Source organism: Adiantum capillus-veneris, chromosome 18 (genome assembly GCF_014529385.1).
Source record: "Adiantum capillus-veneris isolate H3 chromosome 18, ASM1452938v2, whole genome shotgun sequence".
Lineage (NCBI taxonomy): Eukaryota > Viridiplantae > Streptophyta > Polypodiopsida > Polypodiales > Pteridaceae > Adiantum > Adiantum capillus-veneris.
In genome coordinates, this window is record NC_140948.1 from 141225610 (window position 1) to 141250237 (window position 24628).

Sequence of the window (24628 nt, forward strand, 5' to 3'; positions counted from 1 at the left end):
GCAAGGCACTACTTGTTGTGCTCACAATGCAAGCCAAAGTCCGAACTCCAAATTCAAGACATAATTTACTAAATTGAGATGTGCTTCTATCAACTTTAACATCGATTGCAGGTAATCAATGCCAATAGATGTATGTTGCAACTTGTAGCTCAAATAAGGCTTGTGTTTTATACAATCATGTACACCCCTTTGCTAGGACTTGCCTTCTATCGACAAGGTTTCCTTTGCTTGCTGTCTCAACTCACGTAACTTGCCCACAAGACTATTTATGATCTTTACAAACTTTAAAAATTGTTTATGAAGGGATTTTATAAGGCATACACTTCCTTGGGGAAGATGCTTTCCTCACACTCTTCCTCGTGGAATGGCTTGTTGCGAAACTTGCCTACCGTTGGGAAGAGCTACAAAAGTTCGCCCATTTGGAATTCTCAAAGCAAGGCCAAGAAGGGTTGCAATTCATATTGGTGGTGCACTCATAAAGAAGGGGAATTCTCCTGTAAAGGTTTTTCTTACAGTTTGCCAAAAGAAATAATGAATTTCGAGTTTCCGAACAACAGGAGTGAAGTGGATGGCGGGCTACGATGAGCAGCAGAGAAGGAGGACCAAAGTTGCCAACAAGGGAGGCAGCCGTGCTGAGGGGCCATGAAGGCGCCGTGCTAGCGGTGCGCTTCAACTGGAATGGCAATTATTGCCTCAGCTGTGGCCGTGACCGCACCCTTCGCCTCTGGAATCCCCACAACGCCAAGCTCATCAAGATTTATAAAGCTCACGGCCGTGATGTCAGAGACGCAGATGCCTCCAGGTATCACATAAGAGCACACCACACCTGCACACATCTTTAAAGAGTAAGTTTCTGAACGCACTTTTTCTGGCTTGAAGCATGATGCCGATGCTTTTTTAAAGCCATCAAATGGTTCACCTTAACGAACTCTATTTGCATATATCCACTGTTACATTAAGGTTGTCAAGATGTAAAGATCCATTGGGTGTGTTATGGAAGCTAGAGTGGCGGGAGCAAACTCCAGCGTCAGGGTAGATCTGTGCACAGAGGGGATGTATGTGCAAAGGGGGGGATGTCACATGCTTGTGGAAGGAGCACCCAGACACTAGATACCAGCTACATGTTTTAAGCATGGCCTCTTGATGATTGGGTGATATTCCTTTGCTCATCCTGGCACATGCAAGGCATGGGTATGTCTTCTTGCCTGTAACATCAGAGCTAGAAGACCCTCATGTTAAGGCATCTGTGTTGTTTTTACCTTGTCTTTGCAATGCGGGAAAACTTCCTCAGCTCTTCTCTATTCAGGTCTGCCTTGCAAAGAGCAATGCAAAACCCCCTCTAATTCCTTGTTCTTGCATGCTGCGGCAACTGACTATCTAATCCCCATTCTAAAGAAGCAAGCCTATAGGGGAAGCCATTACTTTCTCCGCTTTTCTCAATTATTCAACGATTGTGTTTTTGGGGTGGTTTCAAGACACACAAAGCATAGTGCCTTTCAAACTTTTGTTTAGAACACTAGAACCTACGGGTCATTGCCATTTGAGCTTGTGATTGATGGCAAATGGCCTATCTTAACACATGCCTGGAGAAGAAAATGAAAGCATTTTCAAGAGAAAATTTGCTCATCCGACAAGTAACCATCTAGGGATGTGCACATAGTCCATCTAGTAGCCAAGCCGTCTCTGATACCATGAAATGTACAAACAAGGAGGATCTCCCGGCTTCCTCGACCACCTATGGCCACATGTCCGACTACCCACCCGACCATAGTCACCATCCTGCAACACCTGGAGCCGGCCCGTAGGGCGGTAGACTTTGACTTTCACCTGAAACTTTACTCTAGACTATAGGACACAAAGAAACTTGCAAATAAAACCTGTGATGGGAATTAACACTTCAACATACACGGCTTGGAAGCTAGAGTGCTACCAAGCAAACGCCAACACCTGTTGGCCCCAAAGACTGGCGCACCTCTTTATTGTATTCAAAGAGGGAATAAAACTTGTGATTTCGATCTTTAGGACCGAAACCCTAAACCTGCAAAAATACACAGCAGCCTGTATTTCCCTGTTTTGGGCTCCGTTTCCTGACTGGTCGCATCAGTAGCAAGTTCTCAAGCTCCCGCACGTGTAGGGCTACTTGCCGTTTCACTCGGATGAGATTTCTCGTGTAAAATCTCTCCGAATTTACTTGTACTTGCGGGGGATTAGCAACTAGCTATTCCAGTATCTGTGTAGGAGGCTCTTGCCTCGGCAATCGTCTATAATTGTACATAGGTCAAATGAAGAGCCCTCTTGTGGGGCATCACATAACTGCATGGAGGGGGGGAAAGACAGCAGTGAAAGCTGTGCAAGGCTTCAGTTTTTGCACTTCGCTGTACATAGAGGGTAGGCAAGCACACAGTAGCTTTGGTACCTGCAACAATCCACCATACGACTGAAAAATGCAGCCCACGTTTTATTTTAATGCCTCTATCTCTTAAGTTGGAAAATGCCCAAAAATGTGCCAAGTGGCACTCATGCATTAATTCCCCGCTTTAGACCTTCTGGTCTAAAAATATCTCAATCGGTTGCTCAGTTGACTTAGCTACAGAGTAATGAAATGTTCCTCTTGTCATTCCGGAGCTAATGACGCGAACAGATTTCATGGCCCAATATAGTAGCTCCCTAAATTTTAGGAGATGCTTCCATTGGACTCTCATTGGTCATCTTACCATCTTTCACCATTGGGACCACGTTTAAAAATGCAATGTAGCCTAGTTCTTGGGTGATTTTCTCTAGGTGACTCCACCTTGTCACTGTGCCTCTATGGAGTTAATTTCCTAGTATCCACCAACTTATTAAGTGCGTTGAGGGGACCTAGATGACTTTGAAATGAGTGTAGACACCCTTTTACTAATGGAACTCCGGTGCCGACCAACTTCTTGTCTGCGGGTGAAACTACTGTTTCACACTGGCCATACAATGTTTGGCCATTTACCACTTCAAAAAGAGGGTCTCAAAAATTAAACGAAAATCATCGGAAAGAAACCAACAACTAAGGTTAGCAGTTGCCACGTCCTCGTGACAACACCCCCTTGCTGGGGCCAACGTTCGAGAACGTGGATGTGCACCTGTAAGACCGGGCATTCCATATCACCCAGCCTCACCTCCTCGAGTTGACCTTGTGTACTCTTAGCCTTGCGGGCTAACCACTGGGACTTTGCCAGTATTGGTCAATAATCCACAAATGAGACCTTGACCTCTTTTTATGAAATTGACTAGCCACACTGGTCGGGTTCACACTACGTCCGTCCGGACAGTAGACACCAATCTAGATGGTGTCATATACTAGATCCCCTCTCCTATGATGAGGACATAACGTACTTCCCTTAAGAACCATTGATATCCTTCAAAGCTTTGATTTATTCCCAAGTAGCGAAGTTTTCAGATCGATCCTTCTATTCAATTAAATACTCAATGTAAAGCACATTGGCACGGATGATGGGTAAGGTGACCTAAAACAATCTCTGGTTCTCAAGGAATATACTCAGTTTGAATACCTTTCCAAACATTTTTGTTGAGAGGCACAATAGTGTTTGCTTCACCTAGTTTTTCTATAAGACGGCTCACATGAAACTTTGGATGCACAATAACGCCCGAATTTGAGAAGAAAGGTGCTGACATGGTGCCATAACCAACCTTTTGCTGGGCATAGAGGCATCAAGAGTACTTGAAAGGGGTGCGAAAGTACTTGCCTCAGCTCGAAAAGGATGTGGATGAGTTTGTACGCACTTGTTTGGTGCGTTAAAAGGTCAAATTTGACAAACACAAAGCACCAGAATTACTACAACCTTTATCTATTCCTAAGCGACCTTGGGAGAGTATAGCAATGGACTTTATCGTTGATCTTCCAAAGACTTAGAGTGGGTATGATGGCATTTGGACAATCATCGAACCGATTCTGCAAACAAGCTCACTTTGTTCCGGTAAAGAAGACAATGAAAGCTTATCATTTGGCCAAGCTGTTTGTCTCACAGGGGGATCTCTTCCCATCTTGAAGCAGAGGATGTTCTTTGATTTTCCATTGTCCATCTAAGGATAGCAGTTCCAGTTCCGGCTTTAGTTGACTCATGCTCATTCGGTATGCAGTAGTTCATGTGCATGTTCTAGGGCATGTGTTAGAGTTGGCCTTGACAGGCAGAGTGGGATACTTCTATCTCCAGATTGACTTCGTGTTTGATCCTCCGAATTCCCTGGATGAGGTTTAGAGGTGGAGCATGTGGTGCTAGACCCTTAGCCAACAATGAAAACAATTTGAGGAGGCTTTGTTGGAGTGTGGACCTTTCCTATCTCCATGTTCTCTCCTCCCCTGGTGGTAGCTTGGCCCTACAACCCTACAAATTTGGTCACTTCTTTGCCCTTTTGTGAGCTTGTCAGTACGAGTTGTGGGACAATTTATGACTTCTTGTGAGCTTGTCAGCACCAGTTTTAGGACAGGTTTGCAACCTTTAGTGGGCTGTTTTCTTGATGTTCAACCTTTGATGACAGGTTTGCACGTAGTGTCGACAGTTGGTGGGGACATCTAGTTCCTACTCCCACAGTCAGCATGTCACGTGCGCACTTCACTTGCGCTACATGGACATGCTTCTGTTGCAATCTAGCATGAGTCATTAGCTTAGGACTGAGCCTGGCACTTTGTGAGCCTCTAGTAGGACGTGCATGCCAAGGCCGGTCATAGTTGCATACCCTCTCTTGCATAGGACAATATTTGAGCATGTAGGTATTTGGTGCATGTGAACCACCTCTTATCATGCTATTTTTTAATAACTCATTTTCAGCCTATTATTGGCATGGTTGTGGGGCTGCCTTTGTCCGTGCTTGACTCAGATTGGGGAGGCTATGCAAGTGGCCATGGGACGCATAGAGAGAGAGGGAGCAAGAACACTAGGAGACCCGCAGTACTCACAGTCCCTCCAGCGTTTTCTCGAGCAGCATGAACCAGCTTTTTCAGCCCTAAACCATCAGCGTTTCAGATCAGCCCTTAGCCGCTGTACCGCACCCATCTAGTAGCAGATCCTCGTCATGAAGACCATCAACGTTTCAGCCAGAAGACCAGCATTTTTCAGTCAGCCTGATCAGTGTTTCAGCCCAAGACAGCTAGCGTTTCATCTTGAAGTGCCAGCAAATTTAAGGTAGATCCCTTGCCATCGGCATCGCTAGTAGATTCTGGCATTCAGCCTTAGTAGATTCCGGCATTCAGCCTTAGTGTCGTCGTCGTCGACACAGTACCTCAGTACCTAGCACCCCTTGTGCCTTGGCTCGGCATAAGGATCCACGGAACCCATCAGAACCTTGTCTCGTCGTCATTGTCATCGTCATCGTCATCGTCATCGTCATCGTCGTCGACATAGACCCATTAGTACCTCGTCGTCGACATCATCGTCGTCGACATAGAACCCATCAGTACCTCGTCGTCGCCGTTAAGGTGGTACCATACGTAATGTACGATACGTATCTGTACGTACTGTACATCATTCCGTATAGATAAAATTTTTATGTACGTAAAAATACGTACCTTTGTAAAAAACCAGTAAATGAGGGAACATTTAAAAAAAAATTCTATTATTCATTAGAAATTAAGAAAATGTATATCATGCAAACTAGTTGGGGACACATTACTACACATTATCAACTCGAGATTCACTAGCCAAGTACCAAGTAACGATCGTGTAAAACATACATTAAACATTTGTATCTGGTGACAAAAGAACGATGAAAAACCTTCAAGCATTTAATGAAAGTACCTGCTAACAATTGAACAATGAAAGTAGAGCATAGCTAAATAAAAACACCATGCTGAAATATGTGAAAATGTATGGACCCTGGTTGCTGCCATGAGGCCACCAAATTTATTTTAAAAAATAAAATTAAAAAAATCACCGTACAGTATGATCAATCCGTGTACAGTACGGATCAGTACGGACGTGCCGTACTGTACGGATTAGCATGTACGAACTAATCCAACCTTGGTCGCCGTGATCGTCGTCGACATAGAACCCATTAGTACTTCGTTGTCGTCGTCATCGTCGTCGACATAGAATCCATCAGTACCTCATCATTGTCGTCACAGAACCCATCAATACCTAAGCACCCCTCAGTACCCCGTAGTACCTCGGTACCCTGCAGTATCCCCTTAATATCCATCGATACCTTTAGTACCCGCAGTACCTTAGCACCTTCAGTACCCATAGTACCCTTCAGTATCTGAGTAGTACCCAACATCAGTAGCATCAATACCCATCAGCATCAACATTTCAACATTTAGTCATTGCATCAGCATTGTGGAAGAATAGAGAAAGTATTTACTCTGGCAACAGAGCAAGGGGGCCCTTGAGGGTTTGGGACCCGATATTCGGTCTCTCTCTCGCCGAGTTGCAGATCCCGGCCGAGGGGCCTAAACCCCAAGTGAAGAAGCATAAGCAACAGAAGAAGTTTTATCAACTTGCAAAGTCGTGCTGAGTGGACTATTTTAAAAGTGAAGTTCTCGCTAACTTATGGGACCCCATCTGTTGGGGCCCAAGTAACCCAAAGACATTAAAATAAAAAGCAGCTGATGACGTGGCAGCATTACGGACGCTCCGCAAATGCGTTGACATGCTGACGTGGCAGCTTGTATGGATTTCCGTGATTTGTGCTGTTGACGTGGCAGTTGTACGGATTTTCGTAAATCGCGCTGGTAGCTTTTGGCGCTTTTGGATCAGATGCTGTTGAGTTTGAGGCTTTTCACTGGAGCTGCTTTTCAGGCCAAGGGCCTTTAAAATTTTAAATAAGTGCAGGGGGATCAATCTCTGGCACGCTTTAGTGAGAAGGTGCAGAGCGCGAGTACCGGCATTGTACTAAGTTCAAATTGTTAGGGAATAATGTTTATAAAGGCATTTTAAGCCTTGAGTCCAAGGGCCCAAATGTGAATGGCCCTTGGACCCTTAGGTCACTTACTCATAATAAAGAGAAAGCCCAAACTCTAAAAACGGGCTCTTCTCCCAAAATCGTACTCTACTCTCTCTCTCTCTCTCTCTCTCTCTCTCCACGCCTGCTCCTGCTTCACGCTCCTCCCTTCTTCTCCATCGCCATCACAAGAGGCACCAAGTAGGCTTCTTCTTCACCTCCCCCACACGTGGTATCAGAGCCTAGGGTTTCCCACAAGAGCCATCTCGCGAGCACATATCAGAATTTTGATTTTCCTCGTTGCGCGCAGGGATTTCTACCAATTTGCCTCAAACTTGTCGCGAAGGAGTCTCCTCATCGTGTAGAACAGACCCACGGTGACCATTTCCGTGAAATTAGGGTTTCGAAAACTTGCGAACAACAGTCAATTTTTGCTGAAATTGACCAAATTCGACGTCAATTCGACACAAATTCAGCAGGGCGAGTCGCACAGGTCATACTTACAGGCATTTCCACTAGTACCGGTCTGAAAATTCAGCAAAACAGGTGTTTACAGGTCTGAATTTTGTCATACAACAGTGAATTTCAGCAAGCAATAGATGTATTACACCCTGTGGAAACCTTTGGTAAGGGTTTGGCAATGAATGTAAGCAGTTGTGGACTGATTTTGAGTGAAAATCGGTTGCTGTTTTTCTGGTACAGCAGGCTGTTTTTGGCCTATTTGCGCACATTTGGGTGTGTTTAAGTCGCTAAATCAGGGTTTTAGCATTTGCACTCACTTGGAATTGCTTCAAGCAGTGAAAGTGGCAATCTTTTGCACGTTCGGAAGCTTGAAAGGGCCCATAACTTTGCGTTATGGAAGAAGCAATGTTATAATGTGATGCTGCAAAAGAAACAGGCAAAACCGATTAAAGTGCAGGGACACTAACCTATTGACATGTCGGATGAGGAATGGGAGGAAGTGGACGAGTTAGCTCGTTCCACGATTATGCTTTCAGTGTCTGACAGCTTATTGTTCAATGTTGAGAACGAAAAGTCAGCTTGGGGTATGTGGAAGAGATTGGATGATTTGTATGCACAGCAGAGTGCGGCTAGTAAGGTTTATTGGCTTAAGAAGCTTATGGATCTCCGTATGAAGGAGGGGACGCAAATGTCGGTGCACCTCAATGAGTTCAACTCAATTTTCAGCCAACTCTCAAGTCTAAAATTTGAGATTGACGCGACGAGTTCAAAGCCACTTTTCTGCTATGCACATTGCCCGAGAGTTGGGATATTTTCCGGACAGCTCTCAGTAGCTTGAGTGCAACACTTACATATATGGATGTAGAGAGTTCTCTCTTCATGGAAGAGATGAACATGAAGAACACCAATGGGGGTTCTTCTAATGCATTGCACTTGAGGGGCAGGTCCCAACAGAGGGAGAAGTTTGACCATAAGGGCAAGGCACGCATCAAATCTCGCAGGAAAGATGTTGAGTGCCACCATTGCGGTAAGAAAGGGCATTATAAAGGCGAATGTTTCGAGTGGAAGAAAGAGAAAAACAAAGGTGCTGAAACAGATGCAAAGGACAAGGGAAATGCGAAGGACAAGGGAAATGCAAAGAAGAGCAATGTTTTGATTGAGGAAATAAACGTTGTAAGTAGCTGTGAGAGTGACAACAACAATGATGTACTCAATGCCTCTTCTTTTGATGCACATACCCTGGCTATGTGTTCTAGTGAGGACATGCATACTTGGATCCTTGATTCAGGTGCCTCTTTTCATGTGACACCTCACATGGATTGGTTTTCTCAGTACACAGGTGAGATGGAGGGCACTGTCTATTTGGGGGATAATTATGCATGTGATATAGTTGGAATTGGTAGTGTGCAATTCTCTTTTGCAGATGGTATGACCTTTGTTTTGCATAAAGTGCGTCATGTTCCACAACTCCAGTTCAGGGCAGTTGGATGATGCAGGCTATCACACCACTTTTGGTGATTGCAAGTGGAAGATATGTAAAGGGTTACGGATTGTAGCCAAGGGCTGCAAAGTGGACACCTTATATCCTTTGTACGTATCCAGTGTGTGTGACCATGTTGTTGCCGTAACCGAGCAACTGAGTGTTTCTTTGTGGCATGGCCGGTTGGGACACATGAGTAAAAGAGGAATGGAAACTGTGTCTCGTTGTGGTTATTTGCTGTGTTTGAGGTATGCTGATTTTTCTTATTGTGAGCACTGTATTTATGGTAAGCACACTCAAACACTGCACAAGAGATCTCTTTCTTTAAAGTCTGACAGGTAACACTTAATCCATTCAGATGTATGTGAAATGCTCCAATTGTCCTTAAGGGGAAAGAAGTATTTTGTCTCGTTTATCGATGATGCTACACATAAGGTGTGGGTGTATCCAATACGTGCTAAAGTGATGTTTTGGATACTTTTAAGAAGTTTCTTGCGTTTGTTGAGAATTATACTGGCAAGAAGCTTAAGTCTTTGCGCTCAGATAATGGTGGAGAGTATGTATCAAAAGCATTTATTGACTTTTGTGCCGCTAAAGGCATTAAAAGAGAGCGCACTGCTCCTTTTCATCCCTCCCAAAATGGAGTTGCAGAGAGGTTAAACCGGACTATCCGGGAGAAAGTTCGGAGTATGCTGTCACATGTTGCATTACCTCATGGTTTTTGCGTAGAAGCTGTGCAAACAACTATTCACTTGATTAATCGCTCACTGAGTAAGACTTTGGGTGGAAAGGTGTCCGAGGAGGTGTGGTCCGGCAAGCCACACTCATATGCACATTTGCGAGTGTTTGGTTGCGAGGCCTATGTTCACATCCGGAGTGAACTGTGCACCAAACTTGAACCCAAGTCTAGTAAATGTATTTTCCTAGGATATGGTGAGGATGGTGAAATGGGATATAGATTATGGGATCCCACATTGCGGAAAATCATACACAGCAATGATGTCATCTTCAATGAAAATTGCATGCATAAACAGCCCATAAGAGTCGAGAAAGTGCGGCAGGTTGTTTTTCGTGAAGATGTGACTTATGGACAGCCAAGAAGGCCCAATGTTCAGCAGCAAAGCATGCTGAAAATGGTGCTGAAAATCAGCCAATAGGTGCTGAAAATCAGCCCCAAGAAGTTGCCATTGATGCACCACAGGTTGGGGAACAGGTTGATGGCTATAGGCAGCCCGTTGATGTGATGCAACCGGCTGAACAGCCTGCTGTTTTTGATGACTTACAGGCTAAAAATCCACTTGCTATGGATCATTGGGTGCGTAGGTCTACTCGGGTGACGAGGCCTCCCGATAGATATGAACCGTCTCTGGACTATGTCATGCTTACTGATTGTGGTGAGCCGTCTTGTAAGAAATGGTTCAAAGCAATGGTTTCGGAAATGCAGTCTTTGAAGAAGAACCATACATAAGATTTGGTTGATCTGCCTAAAGAGCATAAGGCTCTGCCATGTAAATGGGTTTACAAGACAAAGGTTACATCTGATGCCTCTTGCACATTTGGTTGCTAAAGGGTACAAGCGAAAGCATGGTGTTGACTTTGATGAGATTTTCTCTCCTGTCGTGAAGCTTGCCACATTACTCCTTGTTTTGGGTCTAGTTACTTCTCAAGATCTGGAATAAAAGCAAATGGATGTAAAAACAACGTTTTTGCATGGTAATTTTGCTTGAGATAATCTATATGATGCAGCCAGAAGGTTTTGTGTCAAAGGGACAAGAGAAAACAGTTTGTAGACTCTTGAAGAGCCTGTATGGTTTGAAACAGTCTCCACGTGCATTCACAAGTTTGATACATTCATGAGGTTTCAAGGGTACCGAAGATGTAATTCCGATCACGTGCATGGTATCACAAGTTTGATACATTCATGAGGTCTCAAGGGTACCGAAGTTGTGATCTCGATCACTGTTTGAATACCAAAAAGGCCAGTGATAGAAGTCTTCTACTGCTGATTTTGTATGTTGATGACATGCTTGTTGCGGGCAGAAATGTCACTGAGTTGAATGCATTACAACAAAGCTTATGGAAACGCTTTGACATGAAGGATCTTGGTAATGCTAATCATATTTTGGGCGTGCGTATCTCTCGAGATAGACCCAACAGGCGTCTGTATCTATCTTAGCGAGATTACATTGATAAGGTGTTGCATCGTTTTCATATGGAAGGGGGAAAGGCAATTGGTACTCCGTTGCCTCCATATGTAAAACTTACTGCACATGATCGCCCAAAGACAGATGATATGCAGGTTGAAATGGCCAACATTCCTTATGCATCAGCCGTTGGCAGTTTAATGTACGCTATGGTTGCTATAACCGGCCTGTACAACGTAGAGGGCGGTACTATTTTAATTACCTGTTAACTTTACACAGAGCATTGAGAAGAAAAGAGAACACAGTTGCGTCCAGTGACTAGAATGTCACTGCGCACACGAGACCTACCCTGTAGGCCCCTTTCGGTATTTCTTTATTAATTTAAGGTAGACGATCCGACCACTTAGCACAAGCTTTCACAAAGCTGTCCAAACCTGACGAGGGCTGAAAACGCAGTTTTCGACCTGATTTCGGCAGCATAACGATGCAAAAACCCCTGTAGGTCAAAAGAACCTGTCTAGGGCGGATTCCCTCGCTATCTGGAAGCTTTCTGGTGAGCTGTCACAGAAATTCAGCGGGCTGTAATTCTCTGTTTTTCACTATCGGGTGCCCAAAAGCCTGTACACACATCCCAAGGCTCTCATCAGGCTCCCTTGTTGTTCCCTTGCAGTTTAGGTGCGAAACCCCAAACCTGCAGAAAAACACAGCAGGTTGTAATTCCCTGTTTCGGATCGTTTGTAGCGGAGCGAACACACCTCCACGTGTCTCAAGGGCTCCCGCACACAATGGGACAGTTTGTGAATTGGACGAGATTTTACGCGAGAAAACTCTCCAAACCCGCAATCTTTCGCGATGGAACTGTGCTACCTGTGGGGATTAGCAATTAGCTAATCTGATTCCTGTTCAGAAGGCTCTTGCCCTGGCAAATGCGCATAAACCCCCAGAACTGTACATGTGAGTAGCCCAACTAGTGGGGCATTACCATATGTGCCAAAGGGGAGAGAGAGATGCACGAGAGTAAATCATCGCGCTACATGAGACAGAGGAGAAGGGCAAGCTTTCCATTAAAGCTGTAGACCTGTACCCACTACTCACACACACACACACACACACACACACACACTGTAGGTCACTTATGAGTAAAAAATCAGCCCCTCTCTCTCTTGGGTGCTTCCTCTAGCTGAGGTGTCCTGCCGGCAGCTCTCCTCCTGCCAAGTGTCCAGTTTGCCCCTTTGAGTTAATTCTCTAGTTCCCACTGACTTATAAAATTATAAGTGACTTTCCGAGTGGCCCAAACTTCATTTGGTGCACACAGGCTTCAATACTCATCAGAATTCAGTGCTAATTGGCCTAACCAGTCCCAGATTGACCGACCTAGACTCCCGATGTGAGAAACCTGAAATAAATAAAAATATGTAGTACTTATTTATGGAAGGCAATAGGAAAAATACACCTCCAGTTGACACACCCCACCCTTGAAATACTGCAAGCGACCTCGCTTGCATACCAATAATACATGCGGTATCTCTTGATATAAATAAATAAAAATATCTAGTACTTATTTATGGAAGGCAACAAGAAAAATACACCTCCAGTTGACACACCCCACCCTTGAAATACTGCAAGCGATCTCGCTTGCATGCCAATAATACATGCAGTATCTCTTGATATCACACATATTCTATGATGGGAATCCAAGATATACATGCTTCCGGAAATGTAGCGTTGGACGATTTAACAATCCCACCAACTTGGCTACGATACATATTTGAAGCATAGAAGTCTTCTAGTGTACTCTCAAGCACAAACTTCTCTAGCTAAATTCTGTATGGAAAGAGTAGATACAATTGGTTAACTACTCTCTTGAGCATCATGAACCATGCTCTTGCCTTGCTCCAAAAAGGCTACATCAATTCACTGTGGGTTCAATCTGAAAGGCTTCAAGATACAATTGCAATAGCTGAGGTGAATCAACCAATCCAGACTCTTCCATCCATTTGGCATCCAACGATGGATAGTGTAAGGTGCAGCGGAATGAATGTTGTATTTTCTCAAGATTAGTGATCTTTATTTGCTCAAGGTTCCTTTAAGTTCTTAGGGAAAGAGAGAGCTTTCTGTCTGTAGAGTGCTGTGGTCACGAACAAAATGAGTGGATATTGTGCGTGCAAGTGAATGAGACTGAGAGAAGGAGAGAGAAGAGATACGACACCGAGAGGTTGTAAAACCCTCCTCCGAAGGCCCCACTCTCGTCGGCGAGAGTGGTCTACTTTGATTGCACAAAGGTGTACAATGCGTATGCAATGGACTGATGCAATGGGACTATGCCGACGACGACGACGATGATGACGACGACGACTTGATGGCTGAAATCTGGGATCTTCTAATCGCTGAATTCGGGGACTGTTTCGGTGGCTGAAAATGACTGTTTTGGCTGCGTTTGCTTGGCTGAAAAATGAGGTTTCTTAGGGTTGAAAACTGATGGTCTTTACGGGCTGAATCTGCTACACTTTAGGTGAATAATGCCGGTCTTAATTTGCTGCTGAAATTCAAAAACGCCAGGGGCTGAAATTGGTCCTTCTGTCGTCGGGGTTCTGCAAATGCAAAACGCTAGGCTGATCTGCTGTGTCATGATGACGCCGGGGCTGATCTGCTGTGCACAAATCGTCAAGGCTGATCTGATGCAAAAATGCTAGGTCTTTTGTGGAGAAAACGCCAGAGTAGTCGCGGGGGTTGGTCTTGCTGAGAAGTTGCCTATTGAGCAAGGTGCTTCTGTTGCCTCTTCTGCCAGAAAGTGCTAACTTGGGTTTGCTTATATATTAACTTAGCAAAATTGCCCTACCTACTTTTGTTGGAAAGTCACTTAAAAATAATAAGTGAAAATACCAATAAATAGGAAAATAGGCTAAATGCACTGGAAAATTCCCCTAACTTATGCTAATGGATTCTGATGGGAATTCCGATGATCATGCTGTGTGCAACCGGAGGATATGCATCTATGCTAAGTGACTGGGCATGCACGGTCTACGAATAGACTCACAAAAGTGCTAGATCACTGCTAATCTAGACTTGACTGAACTGACTGAACCCTGCTGTGGTGTAGCTTGTCCACGGACACATAGGGTTGGGATGTGTCACGTGACAGATAGTTCTTGAACTTTACCAAATAGCGTCTTGCAACCTTTCCTCTAACCGTTCTTTCCTTATGTGCCAATATCTGTTCAGGAACAAGGATCTCATCCAATTCTTCCACTTCGGGTTGTTCCTCATCAAGTATATTCTCTGGCACATTACCAACAAAGGGTCTTAGAAGGCTGACATGAAAAGCATTATGTATTTTCCAGCCTTCTGGTAGCTTTAACCTGTAAGCTACTTCGCTAATCTTTTCTAAAATCTGAAAAGGACCATAATATCGCATACTGAGCTTAGGAAACAAGCGATCCTTGCCTTTCGTTTTCCTAAGCCTGGCCTTTTCAAAGCGCAAAAGCACCCAATGACCAAGTGAAAATACAAGTTCACGACGGCGACGATCAACAACTTTCTTTTGCTTAGCCCGAGTCTTCTCAAGAGCAATCTTTATCTTCCTGTATGTTTCATCCACATCTTGTACATACTTGTCTGCCTCAAATATCTTGTCCTTAGTCGACAAAATGGGCGGGACTTTCTTCCCTCCTTTCACTATCTCAAATGGTGCCTTACCTGTTGACGTATGCACAGTGTTATTGTAAGTATATTCAACCAATGGAAGATGGCGTTCCCAGGTTGCCTTGTGCTCTGACACATAACATGTGAGCAGGTCCATGACAATAGAATTTTCCTCTTCTGATTGTCCATCAGTTTGCGGATGAAACGAAGAAGAGAACTTTAGCGTAGTGCCCATATTCTCAAACAATGCTTTCCAAAAAAGACTCGTCATGCGTGGATCCCTGTCACTGACAATTGACTGAGGTATCCTGTGATGTCTAAAGATATTGCTCATGAATATCTTGACCATGTGTTCTGACTTTATCTTCTTCCTCATAGGAATGAAATGGGCCTGTTTACTGAACCTACAAATGATAGTCCAAATCCCATCATTGCCTGTTTGCGTCCTTGGAAGATCAAAGATAAAGTCCATTGCTATGCTTTCCCATGGCCTATCCGGGATTGGCAATGGCTGCAACAATCGCGGTTGCTTTTGCTTGTCAAATTTGACTTTTTGGCAAACTAAGCACGATCTTACAAATGTGTCAACATCTTGACGCAAAGTTGGCCAATAGAAGAATGCCTCAACTCTTTTCACTATCGCATCAATTCCACAATGCCCGGCATAAGGTGGAGCATGACTTTCCGTCAAAATCTTTGGTCGTAACTGTTTAGTAATGCATAACTTTTCATGCATCATGAGAAAGTCTTTCTTAAGCATATAGTGCTCATGATGTTTCCCATCAACAAGCTCGTCATAGATCCTTGCAAAATCTGAATCTTCAGCATATCGTGTCTTCATTTTGTCTAGTTCACAATGGTACGGAATTGACACTGCTGAAATTTTGGGGCTTTCGTGACAACGCATCAGCCATCACGTTCTTTTTCCCTTGCACATGCACAATCTGAAAATGGAACATTGACAAGATGTTTGCCCATCGCATATGCTTCTCAGACAACTTCGTATGTGTGAGAAAATATCGCAAGGTTCGATGATCTGTTTGGACAACAAAATCAGCCCCTAGCAGATAGTGTTTCCAACTAGTGAGAGCATGAATTACTGCCAGCAATTCTCTCTCATAGACTTGCAAGTTCCTTTTAGTCTTCTAAAGAATTCTGCTCTCATATGCGACTACTCGGCCATTCTGCATTAGAATTGCACCCCGACTATGGCCACACGCATCATAGTGAACCACAAAAGGTTTTGAAAGATCTGGCAAAATGATTACCGGATCTGAAGTCAGCTTCTCTTTCAAGTGTTTGAACGCTAAAATTTCCTTGGCTGTCTACTTGAAAGTAACTCCTTTTCCTTGCAATGCATGGAGTGGAGAAGCAATCTCAGCAAAATTTCGGATGAACCTCCTGTATGAGGAACATAAGCCTAGAAAGCTTCGAATGTCATGGACGGACTTCAAGTCTGGCCATGACCTAATTGCTTCCACTTTAGCGGGATCCATGCGCCCCATCCTTTGAAACAATGTGCCCAAGGAAGCGAATGTCTTGCAAGAAGAATTCACTCTTCTTCACATTAATGAGTAGCTTGTTCTTACGTAACTCATTGAAAACTGCAGTCAAGTGATCCCTATACTCCTCTTCAGACTTCGAGTAGACAATCATGTCATTAAAGAAGGTACCCACGAAGTTTCTATGTGGTGTAAAAATTCTGTCCATCATCCTATTAAACGTGGCAGGAGAATTTGTGGGATTGTCTCTCTGAGTTCAATTCAGTTCTTTCAAGTGAAGTAAAGTAACCTTGTGTTTGTGTGCGGAGTACTAGATTCGAGCTAAATCCTTTAAACACTTCCGCTGCACCTTACATTGGTATCAGAGCTCTGTGCGTGCTTCGGCTTCGCAAACTCAAGGGAAGAACCCCAAGTACCCAAGAACTATCAAGAACCCAAAAGAACCTCTCTCAATTATTTTTTCCTGAAAGAATCTTTGAGTCCCAATTCCGGACTTATTAGCTCCTGTCTTCATCGCTATGTCTTTGAACGAAGATCGACATCGGATATACAACAATCCAGATCTTGAGGATTAAAATCTACTTGCCTCTTATGCTGATATGGAAGGAGTTGAAGACAGGCTTTGTAACCCTCTTTTGCATTTGCATTCACATGTAGCATGTATCCACTTCCGTCGACAAGAAACCCTTGGAAATACCTCTGAGCACCCTTACCTTTCAGCTTGACTTGCAATGTTTTCATGATAGGACTATTTGAGTGGTAGTACTTGCTCGCAAGGCAGAGTTAGCATGAAGGCTGGTATTGTGCGACAGTAGTAAGGCTACCTAGCAACTCGGTTGGTCTGTGCTACATTGCAACAGGACCTATATCCACAGTACCCACGATTTTGGAGGAGTTTTCATTGGTTATGCATCGATAAGCATCAGAAGCAATCAGCATCAGAAGTACAGAAGAATCCAAATATATAAGTTCGGCAGTTGTGCCTCACCTATAACAAGAGGTGATGCCACATGCTGTCACAAGACGGGCACCACGTGCCAATAGAAAAGAACAGACTGAACAGACTGAACAGACTTTGAGCACTTAAATAACAACTGAATTGAGAGAGAGAGAGACGACACGCGACACCGAGTGGCGGAATTCCACCCAAGAGAGTATTGGCCCCAAACCTTGTCGCCCCTTTCGGGATTTCTTTATATTGCATCAACTCAGTACAAGCTGGTACTCCAGACTCTGCACCTTCTCCAGGAAGCATGCCAAAGAATGAGCCCATGGCCTCATATCTAAAGGCTCTAGGCCCAAAAGTAGTTTACATAAAAAGCTTCAAACTCAAAAGCATCTGGTCCAAAAGCAATACTCAAAATCTGCTAGCACGTTTTACGGAAATCTGTACAACTGCCATGTCAATGTTAGAGTTACACCACCGTTGCTTCGCCATTTTGTACGGCGAGTGATTGTCTTGGGTTGGCCACCCATCGCACATCATATAGATTGCATGGGCGGGCACTTTTAGCACGTGTCCGGCTGATCATTTTCTAAGCCTGGCTGGGTGCACACATTTTTAGCTATTTTTGGGCTTTTATGTTTTTGCACCACTTACACATTTTTGCCCTACCTCAACCTAAGATTCTTTAAATAAAATGCTTAGGGTCTTGTAGTCCTTCAGATTGTATTGAAAGCATCATTTGCAGAGCACTTGTGTTTTCTCTCTCTCTCTCTCTCTCTCTCTCTCTCTCCAACGTTTTCGACATGCGTGGCTCACACTCTTTCGCTGCTCACTCTCACATGGTATCAGTCGCCAAGACGGAGCACTCCAGCATGATTGCTAGAAGCGTGCCATGCAGACAGAGATGGACGCTATCGAGCGGAATAAAACCTGACCTTGGTTCCCAGGCCCAACAAGCGGAAAGTGGTTTCTACGAAATGGATTTTCAAGACAAAGTACAAGGCCAATGATTCCCTCGACAAGCACAATTTGAGACTTGTTGCTCGGGATTTCACACAATGACCAGGCGTGGACTTTGACGAGACCTTTGCTCCCACCGCTCGCATGACTACCATACGCACAGTGTTTGCTCTTGCAGCCAACTTTGGTTGGTCTATCTTCCAGATGGATGTCAAAAGTGCGTTTGTGAATGGAGATTTGGATAAAGAAGTTTATGTGGAGCAACCTCCTGGGTTTCAAATACGAGGCAAGGAGGATTGGGTCTATTAGTTGTGGAAAGCATTGTATGGACTGAAGCAGGCTGGACGACATGCTTGCGCTATTCGGACATGCTTATGCTACAATCTAGCATGGACACCTTTGTGAGCCTCTAGTAGGACGTGCATGTCGAGGCCGGTCATAGTTGCATATCCCCTCTTGCACAGGACCACACTTTTGCATGTAGGCATTTTACTGCATGTGAACCACCTCTTGGCTGGCATTATTATTAAGCGATTCTTCATGTTCCTAGATCGTGGGGTCCTTTGGAGCGTGTTTGACCCATCATAATCCTCCTATAAAAGCAGCCCATGGGGCGCTAGGAGAAGCAGAAGAGGCAACAGAGGAAGAACCTGCAGATGAGCGTTTGTCAGCCAACGTTTCCAGCCTCCTCTCCATCAGCATTCAGAGCCCAGCATGATTAGCGTTTTCAGCCAAGACGGCCAGCGTTTTCAGCCAAGACAGCCAGCGTTTTCAGCTTTGAAGCGCCAATAGACTTCAGCCCTAGCCTCGTCATGGTTGTAGACCTTAGCCATCGACATCGCTAGCAAATTCTTGCATTCAGCCATAGCCTCGTCGTCGTCATCGTCGTCGACACAGTACCCTAGCACGTAGTACCCCTTGTGCCTTGGCTCGGCCCTTGCCTAGCTCAACATAAGGATCCACAAAACCCATTAGAACCTCGTCGTCGTTGTTGTCGACATAGACCCATCATTACCTTGTCATCCTCGCCATCGTCGTGGACATAGACGCACTAGTACCTTGTCATCGTCGTCGATATAGAACCCATTAGTACCTTGTCGTCGTCGTCATCGTCGTCGACATAGAACCCATCAGTACCCTTTAGTACCCATCAGTACCTCAGTAGCCTCAGTACCCGCATTACCCCAGTACCCATAGTACCCTTCAGTATCTCAGTAGTACCCAGCATCAGTAGCATCAATACCCATTGGCATCAACATCTCAGCATTTAGTCATTGTATCAGCATTGTGCAAGAATAAAGAAAGTATTCGCTCTGGCAATAGAGCAAGGGGGTCCTTGAGGGAGGGTTTGGGACACGACATTCGATGTCGTCTCTTCTGTGTGTGTGTGTGCATGTGTGTGTGTGTGTGTGTGTATGTGGTGTCTCTCTCTTTCATCTAGTTCGGTTTAGTTCTTCCAAGTGAAGTAAAGTAACCTTGTGGTTGTGTGCGGAGTACTAGATCCGAGCTAAATCCTTAAAACACTTCCGCTACACCTGACAAATGGACAGCTAGAGATAGCCAACTCTGTGGTTTTAGACCTGTTAACTAACTCTGAAAATAACTATAGTGGGAGAAGTATTTACCATTTGTGGAGTTTGCTTATAACAATACTGTCCACACTTCGATGGGGAAGGCACCATTTGAGCTTTGTGATTCCTTTGGAACGACGTTCTAGAATATCTGTACTTGGATGTACCATTTTCTCATAGATCTATTACTTTAACCTAACAGTTGTAATGTGCACAAGAACTGCAATTTTAAACAGAAATTACTCAGAAAATAAGAAAATAGTTAATTCAGCAATAAGCGTGCCATCAATCTCCCATTTTCTCTCTTCCACCTGAATTATCTATCCCCATTCTCTCATTGGAACTATCTGTGTAGTGTGTTTGCAATTATTGACTGGGATTGCAAAGTAAATTTGTCATGAGTAGTGGGTTGAAGTAAGGATAATACTTTGAGTTTTTGTTTTGAGGATTTGTTGAATGTACAAGTGCACACAATAATTACTGGTATGCTTGTTTTGCTTTTCACGGTATCTTTAGTACCAATTAACTTTTTTGCTTATTTTCAGGGACAATGCAAAGTTGTGCTCATGTGGAGGTGACCGACAAATTTTTTTTTGGGATGTTGAAGGGCGAGTTATTCGAAAATTCAGGGGGCATGATAGTGAGGTTGTCACTTTATCCACTCTCTGCATGAGCATGGTGGTAACCAGTGTGTTTAGAAAAGCTTGATGTGGTTTCCTCCGGTTGCAGGTGAACTCAGTGAAGTTTAATGAGGCTATTTCAGTCATTGTATCTGGAGGATATGATCGTTCTATCAAGATTTGGGACTGTCGTTCTCAAAGTGTGGAGCCGGTTCAGGTTTATTAAATAATTATACAAGCTTCTGCTACATCATGTTTTTCAGCCATCAAATTTTAAGGTAAGATGTCGTTTGATTTCAGACGATAGATACATTTTCAGACAGTGTTACGTCAGTTGTGGTTACAGAGACAGAGATTTTAGGTGGCTCTGTAGATGGAACAATTCGAACTTTTGACATCCGATGTGGCAGGTATAGCTTTTTAGAAGCAAACACATGAAAGTTTTGGTAGAGTTGAGCTGATGACGTTTTCTTATATAATTTACTCTGCCTTCCATATTACCAGAGAGTTTGTGGACAACTTAGGACAGTCTGTCACAAGCATCTTCTTATCAAATGATAAGAAATGTATTCTGGCAGGCTGTTTGGATTCAACACTTCGTCTGATAGAAAGGTTCTTCATAACTTATTTAGTGTTTTAACTCCTGATAATTTTTTTTTCGGATTTCTTATTCAATAATTTTCCCTGTTTGAAGATCCACTGGTGATCTACTTCAGGAGTACAAAGGTCATTCGTGCAAGGTGAGACTTGATTGCATGTAATGGACCGCATTTTTGCAATGCTTACTATGAGCTTTATAGGCAGGCCCAAAGAGGGGTCCACACTTAGTGGTACGATGCACATCTCATTTTTTGACTTTAATATCAGACCAGGAGTAAGAAAAGGCTCTGGGTACAGACTTAGTTCATGTGCTCAAGCTTATCTGCCATTGTTGACCTGTCTTTTACACTTGCACAAGTTCCTGTGCCTGCTATACATCCTGTTTGCAAGTTTCACACTTTCCTAGTAATTTCTAGGTCGGATTTTCATTTTATCAAGGACTTGTGTTTATGAAAATTAGATGATGGACTGTTTTCTCTAATTGACAAGATTGCTGACCTGTGCATATGTGGGTAGGTTTACAAGTACCTTTGCTTCACATTTTTTCATCTTTGAAGACAAGTATGAGTTTTTTCTGCAGAGTGCTGCACTGAAACTGAAGGGACCGTGTTTGTTTCTTTTCATATTTCTCCCAGTCATACAAGCTGGACAGCTGCTTGACAAATACAGATGCTCATGTTGTCAGTGGTTCAGAAGATGGAAAAGTGATGTTTTGGGACTTAGTAGATGCTTCAGTCGTGTCGTCAACAAAAGCACATGCTTCAGTGGTAAGAAAATTGGTATTTGTGAGAATTTTGTCTGTCCGTAATGCTTTGTTTTATTGTAAGGTAATGCAAAGTGAGATGCTTTCTGGCAGTCTTCTTTTAGTTCATGTTTTTGGCTACAAGATGAGTGGTGTGCATTATGAGCTCGAGGCTGGCCATCTCCTCTCATAGGCCAAGTGCCCTTTTGTAGAGATGTGTGTGTATGTGTGCTCATGCCGGGAGGGGGGGGGGGGGGGGGGGGGGTGGGGGGGGTTGTCGGGGTGTGTTGTACAAACGGTTGGTTTTGTACCCTTTGTATTCCATAAAGGCAATTGCCGTTTACAAAACATGGCCAAGGCTGAAGACAAACAAGCAGAAAAACACGCAAAACATTGAAGAGAAAAAGCCAGAGGAAGGAGGGAGGATAGGATGGAGGGTTCGATTGCTGCGGATACCAAACTGGTGAGCCAAAACTAAGTACGCTGTCATAGACAGCCGGTGACGCGGAAGACATGGTCAAAGGCGATAGAACATCCTTGCACAAAGCAGGGAGGGGGTTGACAATGCAGAGGTGAGACAAGAGGTAGGGTAGCTCATGCTATATATAACAAAACCGAATACACGTTGTCAAAGGGAAAACACAAAGCACTTTACAAAATAAGCCATGCCACATGGGGAAAGCCCTAAATGATGTACAGAAGTAATGATAAAATCAATGGCAATATCTAGGACAACTCTGGCTGCTTAATGCATCTTTGATACTAAAGCGATGTGAGAGCTTATCAATCGAGCTTGTAACACCTAACTACTCTTCATAAGAGGGTTATGTAGGCCATTTGGGCCTACAGGGTCTGGCGAATAGGGTCACAAAAGTATCAAAGTAAGACCCCCGTAGGCTTTCGTAGTCTATGGATGGCTCTAAGGTTGTTGTGTCCTGTCACGTGCACACCAAACCCTATGTGCATGTGGACAAGCTATCTCAGGTCTAGGGTTTAGGTCAGCTGCACACCTAGTGCCAATTCCCGATCAGTTTTGGGACAATACATTTTACAGAGAATTTAGCATTTTTATTAAATTACCAATTTCCAGAGGTCGTGGGCTGCAGGACAACTGCTCGACCCAGTTTTTCACAGCTATATAGGCAGACATGGGGCGCCCAGTTTTAGCAGAAGAAGCATAAGAAGTCCTAGAAACTTGCAGTGCACCTTCTCAGCAAGACCGGCAGAGAGCCCTAGCATTATCAGCCAACAAGATCCACCTCGCGTTTTCTGTAGCGGATCAGTCCCAACGTTTTCTGGCATTTCCTGTAGCAGATCAAGCCTAGCGTTTTGCAGTTTCAAGACGCCAGATCAACCAAGCACATCAGCGTTTTCAGTTTTCAGCACTTAGCCATTGCAGATTTAGCCCCTAGCCTTGCAGATCTCACCTACCTGCAGCAGATCCTTGCTGTACCGTCGAGTCAGCTAGCGTTTACAGTTTCAGCCTGCTGTTTTCAGTTTTCAGCATCTCCTTTTTCAGCGCATCGTCGTCGAGTCATCGTCATCGCCATCCTCGTCGATGCACTGTCAGTTTTCAGCAGAAAGTCAACGTCTTGCAGATTTCAGCATTTCAGCCCTAGCGTTTTCAGTTTTCAGCCCGTCCTTGTCGTCGTCATCATTGTCGTCGACATCGTCGGCAAGTCCATTGCATCTAGACCATTGTACCAAATTTGTGCAATCTATAGCATAGACCTCTCTTGCCATAGAGAGGGGGGCCCTTGGAGGAGGGTTTGAGAACCGCCTGGTGTCGTATTCTTCTCTTTCTCTTCTCTCAGTCTCAACACTTTCATTCAACAATAGCATTTGTGATCATTGCATTCTCTCTCTAAAGAAAAGGAAGGCTTTCCCTTCCGTAAGTAAAAGGAACCCTTGAGCACAGTTCGGAGCACTCATCTTGAGCAATATCAACATTCACGGGGCTCTTGGAGGAGGGTTTGAGAACCGCCTGGTGTCGTATTCTTCTCTTTCTCTTCTCTCAGTCTCAACACTTTCATTCAACAATAGCATTTGTGATCATTGCATTCTCTCTCTAAAGAAACGGAAGGCTTTCCCTTCCGCAAGTAATAGAAACCCTTGAGCACAGTTTGGAGCACTCATCTTGAGCAATATCAACATTCACTTCCGCTGCACCTTACATGTCCACTTTGTGCACATAGCTAGTATGCTTGTAATGCACAAATAAAAGAAAGCAAAAGCACCAAACTGGCCAATGCCATCTCAAAACTTGTAACAACCCAAGAGCACAAGGCGGGAAAGTTTGAAGGAGATGTGTTGGCAGAGCTGCCTCCCTCTCCACTTGCTTTCCTCCTGATTTCCTCATTCAAGATAGAACCCCTAACACCATCAAAGGTCAAATTGGGGTTATTGGATAATGGAACCACCAATGTTTCCCATGACTCAGGTAAGGTCATAAGCAAGAAGATAGCTTTCAGCTTATCATCAAAAGGGGGCAAGCCTGAGTCCTGTAACTGCGACAAAGTACTGCGGACAACGACAAGTGCTCTGCATCGCTCTTGGACTCATCTAGTTGCATGCCAACAAGTTTTTGCATCAAATGCACTTGGTTGACAGCAGCGTAACCGCGAAACACGTTTCACCAAGGGTGAAACGCGAAACGCCTGAAATGGGCGAAACGTTTCACCTACAGGGTGAAACGCCCTAGGTGAAACGTTGTAGAAAAATTTGGGGGTTTTTAGGCGAACAACGTTTTCACGCTTTGGGAACTTTTCAGAAGGCCGTTTTGGCTGCTAACGTTTAATTTAGACTCAAATTAATCTGCCCGCTTCTCTCTGCGAACTCACGCGCGCTACTCGACTGAGGACTCTCCTATCTACAGGGACTCTCTCTCAAGCTTCAGCGAATCGGTAACTCTGTCTCTCTCTCTCTCAAGATTCGGCACATGTGACAGTAGACATTGAAATGTCTACTGTCACATGTGCTGAATCTTGAGAGAGAGAGAGAGAGAGAGAGAGAGAGAGAGAGAGAGAGAGAGA

General features: G+C 44.2%; 1 protein-coding gene across 2 annotated transcripts in view; it reads left to right on the plus strand.

Annotated features, from left to right (window-relative positions):
* Positions 1 to 473: 473 nt before the first annotated feature.
* LOC147436540 (Transducin/WD40 repeat-like superfamily protein) overlaps positions 474 to 24628 on the plus strand; it is a 43681-nt gene continuing 19526 nt past the window's right edge. Inside the window, exons 1-7 of one of the 2 annotated variants that reach the window (XM_086489412.1) lie at positions 474 to 802; positions 20180 to 20279; positions 20364 to 20471; positions 20555 to 20664; positions 20759 to 20866; positions 20949 to 20994; positions 21435 to 21621. In XM_086489412.1, the coding sequence (XP_086345538.1) occupies positions 582 to 802; positions 20180 to 20279; positions 20364 to 20471; positions 20555 to 20664; positions 20759 to 20866; positions 20949 to 20994; positions 21435 to 21621 (880 nt within the window). In that variant the 5' untranslated portion in view covers positions 474 to 581. The remainder of the gene's footprint in view (positions 803 to 20179; positions 20280 to 20363; positions 20472 to 20554; positions 20665 to 20758; positions 20867 to 20948; positions 20995 to 21434; positions 21622 to 24628) is intronic. The other variant, XM_086489411.1, reaches the window with a different exon arrangement.